General features: G+C 44.1%; 1 protein-coding gene across 5 annotated transcripts in view; it reads right to left on the reverse strand.

Annotated features, from left to right (window-relative positions):
* Positions 1–12,093, reverse strand: part of col14a1b (collagen, type XIV, alpha 1b) — a 193,205-nt gene that overhangs the window by 84,499 nt on the left and 96,613 nt on the right. For all 5 annotated transcript variants that reach the window (XM_080442843.1, XM_080442846.1, XM_080442844.1 and 2 more), the window contains 6 exons: positions 11,518–11,657; positions 8,622–8,748; positions 8,201–8,340; positions 6,871–7,003; positions 6,299–6,343; positions 5,602–5,747 (listed from right to left, as the gene is read on the reverse strand). In XM_080442843.1, coding sequence (XP_080298969.1) covers positions 5,602–5,747; positions 6,299–6,343; positions 6,871–7,003; positions 8,201–8,340; positions 8,622–8,748; positions 11,518–11,657 — 731 coding nt within the window. The remainder of the gene's footprint in view (positions 1–5,601; positions 5,748–6,298; positions 6,344–6,870; positions 7,004–8,200; positions 8,341–8,621; positions 8,749–11,517; positions 11,658–12,093) is intronic.

Raw genomic sequence — 12,093 nt, forward strand, 5'->3', positions numbered from 1 at the left:
GGCAAATCAATTTTGGCCTGCCCTGATGAAAATAGCAGCAATCCTTTAAAAACCAGCCCAGCTGGAACCTGCCAGGCCGAACAAGACCAACCATCTACTTTCTCAATGTGAACGCTGACTCATAAAGTATTTATGCGCTTCTGAAAGTCAATTTACTTTTGGACGGGGTACGCCTGTGGCCCCGGAATGTTAAGTTCGATCCCTGCGAGACAAGGAGGACAAGGCTGGAACTTGGGAGGATTCCAGAAGGATAAGTCAGGTACACACATATGTATTATTATTACACAAGACCTTTTTTATACCACATTGTGATATCAATTCAGTTATTACTATCATTATTATTATCATTATTATATATTTTGTTACAATGTACAGTTTGTCCGTATTTTTGGGCGGTGAAACCGCCCCTATAAGTGAGGTTCGGAAATTTGTACAATTATCTTGGGCAGTGAAACCGGCCCTATAAGTGAGGTTTGGAAATTTGTACAATTATCCTGCGCTGTGATTGGCCAATCACAATCTATTCAGGACTGTGATTGGCCAGTGTCACATGACACATGTGCATAGCCCTATATAAGAAACCATAACTTTTAAAAAAAATATAAATTGGTTTTTTTAAAGTTATGGTTTCGTCCATCATAAAGAGTGTTTCAATAAATGTATTTATCTTTTGTACATGATTGGTTGACTCCATTCAGTATTGTGATTAGCTAGCAAGACACCGCCCACTTCACACAGGGTGTGATTTTTGGGCGGTGAAACCGCCCCTATAAGTGAGGTTTGGAAAAATTTACAAACATCCTGCGCTGTGAAACCGGCCCTATAAGTGAGGTTTGGAAATTTGTACAATTATCCTGCACCGTGATTGGCCAATCACAATCTATTCAGGACTGTGATTGGCCAGTGTCACATGACACATGCGCATAGTCCTATATAAGAAACCATAACTTGAAAAAAACCATAAATTTGTTTTTTTCAAGTTATGGTTTCATCCATCATAAAGAGTGTTTCAATAAATGTATTTATCTTTTGTACATGATTGGTTGACTCCATTCAGTATTGTGATTAGCTAGCAAGACACCGCCCACTTCACACAGGGTGTGATTTTTTCTTTCTTTATGACACAGAGGAGTATTGTTTTGCTAGCCTAATATCAGACTGAAGTGGCAGAGAGACCAGGCAGTTGTCTTCAATGGAATTACTCTCTCTCTCTCTGAGTGTGAGTGTGAGTGTGTGTGTGTGTGTGTGTGTGTGTGTGTGTGTGTGTGTGTGTGTGTGTGTGTGTGTGTGTGTGTGTGTGCTGCTGACCCTCTAACAACCCCCCTAGGCAATCACCACCTTAAAAGTGCAAAATAAACCTACATTTTCCTTTTTTTGTCATACATAATTAATGAGGGAGAAGGCTCTGTAAGGGCACCCCCCTTTCCAGACAATGCCTAAGTATCACTACCCTTACACCCCCCATCCAGCCCTTCAAATTCATTTTTAATGGTCATAAAAACTATCCAACCCGACTATTATTATCGAGTTAAGTTGTTGCCGCGGGGCTCTGTATAGTAGGAAAAAGCCCTGTGTCTAAAGGAAAGTTGTCACTTTAAAGGATCTGGGACTGTTTTAACTCTCCAGTGATTCAGTTTTTCTTCTTTCTTTTTCCCCTTTTCACTTGCTGGAACTAGATTGTGCTGCCAAGCCATTATGGCCATAACCCAGTTAGCTGGACAGAACTATATTTGTTGCCAGGCAACATTGGTTTATCTGACCTTTTATCAGAATATATTGGGCAACTAATGGGACCTCTGTGAATTCGGTGGCACAGCCCTGTCTGAATATAGATGCTATACAGTAGATGCTTGAGTGCAAGGCCTGCTGGCTGCTGTAGGTGCAACAGCATTGTTACAGCATGTAATTAAGACTGCTGCTACTACTGCAGGTGTAATAGCAGTTACTTACAGTCAGTAAGTGTATTGTATATATGTACAGTATACATGTATGTATATATGTATGTATGTATGTACAGTATACATGTATGTATGTATGCATGCATGCATGTATGTATGTATGTATGTATGTATGTATGTATGTATGTATGTATGTATGTATGTATGTCTGAAAGCAGTGGCATCCTTCTTGCGCAAATGCTTGAGCTTATAATGATTCAAACATGACTGTTGCCAGCAGTCAAGCAATTGTCAATTAATCAGGACAACAATTCCCCAGAACTTTTTTGTGTTATATCCTTTTAGCCTAAATGTCTGACTGGACCTCGTGCTGTTTACATTTCTGACTAATAAAGTATTCAATCAATCAATCATCTTGAATAAATACTACACTGGGTCGGATTGTGAAGCATGGGTTAGTATTTCTGCGATGTTTTGTGCATCCTTGCTGTTGTTGTCCCAAGTAGAAGAACACAAAACATAGAAAAATAACTGTGTGACCCCTCTGTCCAATCTTTAGCTATTGATAGCTAGTCAGGTAAGTAATTAGGTATGCTGTTTGAGAAGGAAGCCGCTGGAGAGCGAAGCCACACCAGCTGTTGCCCAGCTGTTGTGACAACCAACTAGCAGTCGCGGCACAGTCCCTCCGGGTTGTGGGATATAAACAGCCGATAGGCCTGTCCCTCCCGGGTATGGGGACAGGAACGATAATGTGTGTGCACACAACATCTGACAGTATTTCCCCATAAGATATCAATGTGTTTTTCTTGTTTTGTTTTTTCTAAACGCTACATGGAAGAGTGTTGTGATGGGTTTTGAGACTTTGGAAAGGCGTCCTTGCGGTGTATGGGAATACAGTAATGCATGAGAAAAAGATAAACAGAGAGACATTTCCGTAGTGCCAGTGAATATTAAGCACTTGATAGTTACATATTGATATGAGGGACTGGATAATCAATACTCTGTATTTATTATCTGTATTGTATTGTTTTCATGCACAGATTATTATTATCATTTTATTTAGAGTAGCCAATAATTTTGTACCCCTTTTTCTCCCCGATTTAGTTGTTATGCCAATTATTTCCTCCCCACACACATTTCTGTGTTGTCACTGCTGTCGTATCCTACTGACTCACCTGCCAGTGAGGAGCCCCACCGGGAGGACGTAGAGCCTTCGCCCTACTCCTCCCGCCCAACACTCCCCGCTGACAGGTGCCGCCCCCAGCCCGTGGGAGTACGCGCAATGACCGATATCACCCTCCCCGCCCCGGCTTCCCTCCCCCGAACACGGGCCAATTGTGTTTGTGTAGACGCCCGACAAAGCCGGATGCGCCGCGGTGGATTCGAACCCACAACCTCCGTGGTGGTGGGCAGTGACTTCACCACTGCGCCACCCGAGCGCTTCATGCACACATTTCCAACTTTGCACTTACAAGATGCGTAGTTTGTCCAGCACTTCACTGTTTCAGTAAAGTACCCCCATTCGTAACTAGCTAATTTAAATTCAACATTTCTTCAGCTAAATTTCAATGGAGAGTCTATGGATGTGGAACAGCTGGTCACCACAAAGTGGTTAGTATTGTGTACAGTATGTTCACTATTATTACACCACTGTTACCGTTACGTTACTGTTACGCAAGCTGACAACAAAATGACAGTCCCCGCCTCAACTTTGATAAAGCAGGCAGCAGCAGAAACGCAACACATTATAATTCATAACCAAATGTGACTGCAGTCAATACCAAACTACACTCACTTTGGAAATAAAAAGGCAGTGAAGCAAGCTTGCCAGGTTTTTTCTTTCTTTCTTTCTTTCTTTCTTTCTTCTGAGACACCTAACTAGTTGCCTTTGTCTCTGCGGGTGCGCTCGGCAATTCATAAGCAAATCGCAATGCCAGACACAACCCACAGCTGTTCCCAATTAGATAAGGCATCTCATTTAACGAGCCAATAGTTTGAGCAGCAGGACACTTGATTCCATGAAGAAGCCCCCGTCCAGCCCTCTGGACACGGTGGGCTTATTGTTCTGAGATGTGCACCGCAAAAACACACACACACACACACACACACACACAGTACCTACACATACAGTACACGAATTCACACGTGCAAAAAAAAAACATTTCTGTCTCTGTGTGTGTCCATGCGCACATTTCAAAGAGCCGCATGCATAATGAAACACACATTTCAGACATTCTGCATCATTGTTTGAAATGTCTTGTTTGAATGCTCTGCCTGTCTGTCTGCTCTCCTCACCCCTCTCTTCCTCCCTCCATTCCATCCACTGAAGGACGTCCATTGTTTCCACCTATGCTCTCTCTCTCTCTCTCTCCCTGTCTGTCTCACCTCCTCTCTGTCTCACCTCCTCTCTGTCTAGTCTGCCCATCCACCCCTCCAAAGTCTGGACATTTGTTGTGGTGGTTTGTCATTCTCTCGCTCCCCCTCCTTCCTACTCTCTTTCTCCCACTTACCGTCTCTTCTAAGACTCTATAGTCTGGCCCTGCGCTCATTATCATTCTCTCTCTCCCTTTTTCTATCTCTCTCTCTCTCTCTCTCCCCCCCCATCTGCCTGCCTCAACTCCCTCGCTCTCTCTGTTGCTGATAGTCAGAAGGACAGCCATTGTTGTCATCGCTCTCTACAGCACCTCTCCCCTACCTCAATCCCTTGTTCCGCTCACTCTCCTCCTCACTCTTTCTCCATCCGTCCACCCCTCTCTCTGTCTGGAGAGACTTGCAGGCCAGGGTCTCTCTCATGTGCTGTCATCATTTCCCCTCTCCACCGCTTTCTGTCACTCTGCTAAGATTGCAGTCTGAAGGACCTTTCTTACTCATACACTCTCCTCTCTCTCTATACCTCCCTCCTTCTGTTCATTCCACGAGTCTGAAGGCCAGCCATTGTTTTCATCGGTCTCTCTCCAACTTCACCGCCCATTCATTTATTTCTGTCTCTCTCTTTCCTGTCTCTATACTTTCTTTGACTGAGACACTGTCATCCTTTCTGTGTCTCCTCTCCTCCCCTTCTCTCATCCGTTGCTCTGTGTCTGCTGAGGGCCCGACAATGTGTTCATGGCTCTTTCTCCATACCCCTCGCTCCTCTCTATTTCCACCTCCCTCCCTCTCTCAGTTTCTTTCTGTCTTTCCCGATGTCTGTTGAGATTGACAGTGGTGAAGGTCTACCGTTTTTGTCATTCTCTCTCTCCCTCTCTCTCTGTCTGGCTCTCTCTCCCTCTCTGTCTGTCTCTGTGTGCTGAGGCTGTGGTCTGAAGGTCTATTGTCTCTCTCTTCCTCTCCATGCTGTCCTCTCAACTCTCTCTCTCTTTCTCCACCTCCCATTTTTCAGATTCCTCCGCCTCTACATTTCTTTGTATTTAGCTGCACATGTAAGTTCACACATGGGTAACATACACAATCACCATCTTGCTATCTCACACACACACACACACACACACACACACACACACACACACACACACACACACACACACACACACACACACACACACACACACACACACACACACACACACACACACACACACACACACACACACACACACACAGTCTCTCTCACATGCAACACTACACAAACAAAACATATTTCAACAATAAACAAGCACGCACACACACACACGCACACTCTCTCCCTCTCTCTCTCTGTGTGTACCGTCTCCTCTGCACGGTCTCCCCTGGACGTGATGTAGGTCAGGCGGTAGTTTCGCACGTTCCTGGTGTCAGCCATCTGCCAGGACACCTGCAGGCTGAACGTGGTCTCGTCCCCAATCTGCATGTTCTTCACCCCGTACTTAGGAGCTGCAGTGGGGGGAGAGGAGGGGTTTTCCCGTAAGAAATATAAACAGAAACACAACGAAAAGCAAATAATCTATTCTTCGGGATGTCGGAAGAACGATGGCAGTCCGAAATCATCCCATTATTCAATGTTCATATTCAAGGGGAATTAACATATTCAAAAATTGCAAATCTATAGATCGGCTATTTTCGGTATTCATGTAGTATATAGGGCTTAAGTGGTTAATTACATTACAATAATAATAATAAAAAGTGTTTAACAGGAAGTGTGAGGATGTAAGAACTGAGGAACCGTAGACACAGAACAGAGTTGATGATAAAAAAGATGATGTAACATTATTAGCATTAGCAACACGCTGCTCCAGACTGCGAGCTCCTGTGTAATTAGTTGACACCAATGGTTCTCAAAGTGGGGTCCGGGGACCCCATGAGGTCCTTCGGGGGGTTATCAGGGGGTCCCCAGCTAAATTAGTTGAAAAGGTTTGGGAACCACTGGTTTACACATCAATGAACAGCCTTCATACAGCACATAAAGGCATGAAGGATTGACCTACCTCCTGTTGTCGTTGTGGTGGTTGCAACAGTAGTTGTTCTCGCAACTAAAAGTAAAGCGTAAAAGCAAACAAGTCATTGGAGTGACTGAATTAAGTTAAATAACTAAGAAAAAGTGTACATGAGCAAGAGCAGGAATTGGTGCAAAGCAATCATTGAACATTTGTATTTTTTTCATTTCATATGGAAATAGAGGATCCCAGCTACAAAGTGAGGCATCCATTGCTGAGATTGACTCAACATTTTTGGAACTATAGCTTAGTGACTGGTTTTCACAATTTGTCATCTCACAGTACATCTTTGGAAAAGTAATTCATACTTTGAATTATACAGTATATGCAGTTAATACTTTACATAACAAATGAATGATTGACACCTGCCTTCACCGGTGACACTGTTGTGACACCAATCATGCAATTAAATGCTTGATGTGTTGAAGTAATTAATGAGTGATTGATAATGAATTGACTGACTGACTGACTGACTGACTGACTGACTGAGTAACATTACATAATTGGCTGACTGACTGACTGACTGATTGACAGAGTAGCATTAATACACATGCACGTTTTACCAGTGGACTCTACGATGAAGACTTCGTCACTCTCCGACTCGTCACCGTAGATGGCGGTCAGGGTGACCTCGTACTCTGTAGACGGTCTGAGTCCTGATAGCGGGTAGCTGTTGAGGTTCCCATTCACTAAAGACTGGCAAGGAGGGACAGAAACAGACTGTTATCAGGTAGCTGTTGAGGTTCCCATTCACTAAAGACTGGCAAGGAGAGACAGAAACAGAATGTTATCAGGTAGCTGTTGAGGTTCCCATTCACTAAAGACTGGCAAGGAGAGACAGAAACAGACTGTTATCAGGTAGCTGTTGAGGTTCCCATTCACGAAAGACTGGTCAGGAGAGACAGAAACAGACTGTTATCATGTAGCTGTTGAGGTTCCCATTCACTAAAGACTGGTCAGGAGAGACAGAAACAGACTGTTATCAGGTAGATGTTGAGGTTCCCAGACAGATAGTCAGACTGCCACGCAGAAACAAGCCCCTGGGGCTTTTTGTGTTATCCTTTTAGCATTACGTTTGACTGTACTATCTGTACTGTTAATAATCAAACACACAGACAGACAGACAGACAGACAGACAGACAGACAGACAGACAGACAGACAGACAGACAGACAGACAGACAGACAGACAGACAGACAGACAGACAGACAGACCACTACACAGATAAGACAGACAGACAGACAGACAGACAGACAGACACCACTACACAGATAAGACAGACAGACAGACAGACAGACAGACAGACAGACAGACAGACAGACAGACAGACAGACAGACAGACAGACAGACACACCACTACACAGATAAGACAGACAGACAGACAGACAGACAGACAGACAGACAGACACACCACTACACAGATAAGACAGACAGACAGACAGACAGACAGACAGACAGACAGACAGACAGACAGACAGACCACTACACAGATAAGACAGACAGACAGACAGACAGACAGACAGACAGACAGACACACCACTACACAGATAAGACAGACAGACAGACAGACAGACAGACAGACAGACAGACAGACAGACAGACAGACAGACAGACAGACAGACAGACAGACAGACCACTACACAGATAAGACAGACAGACAGACAGACAGACAGACAGACAGACAGACAGACAGACAGACAGACAGACAGACAGACAGACAGGGTTGTTATCAGGTAACTCCAAAGCTGTGACATTATCTTTAAAAATCTGATCGGACAGCTTTGTAGCAACAATTAGCATTTGTGATTGGATAGCTTCCTAACAAGCTATTGGTCGATTGGACAGGTTTGTAACAGTGATTGTGATTGGATGGCTTTGTAACTACGATCCCTACCTCCTTGGGGTCACCTCCCTTGGTGGGCGTCCATGTAAGTTTGTACAACTCCACATCAGAGGCCGCATGTGTCCATGACACTCGGAAGCTCTCTGTGGAGATGTCACTGCTTCTCAGGTTCAATGGGTCTGGAACGTGCTCTACACACACACACACACACACACACAATTCATGTACAACATATAGGGACTCTCCAGAAACATACCTAAGTAAATTATTTAGGCCACCAAAGTAGGTTTAAGCAGAGGCCAGTGTGAGCACTTTCTTAAGATATCTCAATATATAATTACAGTATAATAACTATAATAATACATAACATTTATATAGCACTTTTCAAGACACCCAAAGTCGCTTTAAAAAACGAAACAAACAAAAACACAGAAAACGTAATGAAACCCGACAGTATTTCATGAAGTCCTACTTGTAGTGAAGCTCTCAGTCAGGGGCTCAGCCTGTCCCTCGTCGTACACAGCAAAGATGGCCACCGTGTACTCCGTCAGAGAGGTCAGGTTCCTTAGCATCCAGGTGGTCACTCGGCCAACATCCACCTGTGCGCAGACACGACGACAGGTGCTTAAAAACCACAGATAGTCATTATCATTCACACTCACAGTGTTGTTTTCAATGTTTTTTCCCCCCCCCATCTTCATAGTTTCTGTCACTGTGTGTAGGGCTGTCACGAAAGTTTAATTGACGAGTAATTGTCACACAATAATTAATTGAGTTTTGCCATTGAACATTGGAACATTATGAATACAAATGTAATTTCAGTTTGCCTTTTAGGCTTCGTAATCAGGCACAGGGCATTTATGACAAATACCTTAAGTATACAAACAAATTACTGACATATTCAATAATTATATACTTTTAGCAAAAATAGCTGCGTGACACATGGTAAGCTTGCACATCAGCTATTTCTGGAAAATGTTTTAAAATGTATGACAATACATTTTATGTTTCTGCATGGAAACCATTACACAAATACTTTTATCTCAAATATTTGCGTTTTGGCGATTATGTAGGCTAATAATTGTGACAGGCCTAACTGTGTGTGGCAGTGAAAATCAGAGGTTTTGCTTGGCATCCACTTCTTAACGTTCTCTTTGAAGTCATAAGCTAACATGCAGTATGACAACAATGTTCCGCTATGTAAGCATTTGGTAGTCTGTGGCCCACTGGTGGAGAAACACACATGGTCTACATAACCTTGGCTCTTATTGACTGAGGCCTGTGGTTTGTGCAGATCCTCTCTCCAGTGGTCCATAATGACTTTGTTCCACATTGGGTGAATCCTACTGTGTTTCTATACATTCGCAACTGCTGTTCTTTGCAGGCACCTGTCTAAACAAGCATATGTTTGACATTTTCATTTTAGGGATTTTTTGCTCTCTCTCTTGTCTATAGTGTCTTAGAAAATATGCAAGTAGGGGGGGGGGGGGGTATCGGTGCATTTTCTGAAAAACATCTGACAAGATGTATGGCATTTGATGGACACACTTTGTTTATATTTCATTATTTTCACCCATTTTCTCAATTTTGTCAATAATTCTCAATGTGCACTGCAGGCCCTGTCAATGCCAACCCACTAGTGTAGACTACCATGTGCCTCTCCCGATACACGTGAAGTCCCTTCTTTTCACCTGAAAAAGAGGACAGCGTAAATACGCACAGAGGTTCAAGTCATCTCCCCTAGATCTTCTCCCTGCTGAACAGACACCCCGACCAATCAGGGGACACGATCCCATGCTGGTTTCCCACCCGCGAACGCTGCCAATTGTGTTCCGGCAAAGCCAGAGGCACACCACTGCTGGGAATCGAACCGAGGCCTCGGGAGTGCTGAGCGAGTGTTTCTCTACGCAAACCTGGATGCCCCTGGATGTACTGGGATTAAAACTTTGTGTTAAGCCTAGTTCAGACCAAAAGATTTGCGATTAGATGAAACCGTTGCTTGTCACAAAGAGCTCTATTAAGCAACCACTTTGCAACCGAAAACTGTGATCCCAAAAGGCCAAAACTGTGGTTTGCAACATTCTAAAACTGAACATTCCGGATCAAGGAGCGGAGAACATTTACCATTTCCATATAGCATGTCAACCTATGTCAACACTCGCTTCCTTTCTCTATAGTTCACATGCTTTTTCTCTCTCCCTCTCTCTGCGTGGGTGCGAGAAAAAAAAGGACAGACCCACGCATCACTGTGTGTGAATTTGTGTGTGCGTATATTTGCCTTAACAAAGAGAGGGAGGAAAGATGAAAAGAGATGAAGATGAGAGAGAGAGGGGCCACAACCTTTCTTTTCGATTGTTTAATTACGTTGAAGGTTGTTCTAGAACATACCAAGCACACTGCTGGTGCGTGCGTGTCTGTAGAGAGATAGAGGGGCACATGTGTGTAACTTTATGATTGCACATTCATGTGAGCAACGTGTCTGCGTAATCAGAAATGTATTACAACTTGTTGCTTGCGATTCGACAAGTTGAATCTCTTGGAACGCAATCAAACGGCATTAAGCGTTAGTGATTCAGGCCGCTGCGATTTTCCTCTGCGACGTTCTAAACCCATTTTGTCGCATCACAAATCTTTTTCCCCCCTTCCTTTTTTGGATCAGGAACCACTTGCGTTTGCGGCCCGCCCATCTGACCGCTTAACCACATTAAGTGGATAGATGGGTGCTGGTGTCGTGTGCATTTTCAGAGCACGTTTACTTTAATGATTAGTCAATCGACTGTGTTCTGGCTTGGATCAATGGAACTAACATACAATACTTTCCTATTTATCTGTATCACAATGAAAACACATTTTTAAAGAAAACATAAATGTTTTTTATATTAATGTTATGCTATCAATCCAAGTATTTGCGTTTTGCCAATTATTTGGGGGCCCACTTGCAATATGCTTAGGGCCCACCAGCCCACATGTTGAGAATCGCGGGACTAGAGTCTCTAAGCACTGGACTTCCCAATGGTTGGTTAGAGATTATATTGGCTTCTTGTGTGTCCTCCCACCTCGTTGGTCTGTATTCTATTGGCCTCTTGTGTACTGTATGTGTCCCCTCACCTCGTTGGTCTGTATTCTATTGGCCTCTTGTGTACTGTATGTGTCCCCTCACCTCGTTGGTCTGTATTCTATTGGCCTCTTGTGTACTGTATGTGTCCCCTCACCTCGTTGGTCTGTATTCTATTGGCCTCTTGTGTACTGTATGTGTCCCCTCACCTCGTTGGTCTGTATTCTATTGGCTTCTTGTGTACTGTATGTGTCCCCTCACCTCGTTGGTCTGTATTCTATTGGCCTCTTGTGTACTGTACGTGTCCCCTCACCTCGTTGGTCTGTATTCCGTCAGTCTTGACGTACATGACGCGGTAGCTGTTGACCTTCCGGGAGGCGGAGTCCCAGTTCAGGCGGGCGGAGCTGTGGTCCACGTCAGCGAAGCGAAGGTTCCTCGCTGGACTCAACGGCACTAGATGAGGGGGGAGGGTGGCAGAGGACAGGTTAGCGCGCACACACACACACATACACACACAGAACCCAGGTCAGTGCAGTCCCCTGTTTTAATTATACATTGGACAGAATTTCATTACCTTCCTCACCCTCCCGAAGGGCAAACTTAAACTCCCTGGTTCACACCGAAGCCCCTTCTCTCTCCTTTGTATGTCTTTCTTGTTCACCCTGTCTCTCTCTTACTTCTCTCTCTACATGTATCTCTCTCTCAGTCTGTCGCTGTGTGTCTCTGTCCCTTACTCTCTCTTTTCAATTTTATCGTTCGATTTTTTTTTACCTCACTCTGTCTCCCATTATCTTTTAACCCCTTCTGCCTCATCCCCTCTATCTCTCTGTCTTCAGCCCCACTTCTGCCCCCCCCCCCTGTAAATTAGGTGCAAGTTAATTCAACCGAG

The sequence above is a fragment of the Gymnoscopelus braueri genome (genome assembly GCF_963280865.1).
Source record: "Gymnoscopelus braueri genome assembly, chromosome: 11".
In the NCBI taxonomy this organism is placed as follows: domain Eukaryota; kingdom Metazoa; phylum Chordata; class Actinopteri; order Myctophiformes; family Myctophidae; genus Gymnoscopelus; species Gymnoscopelus braueri.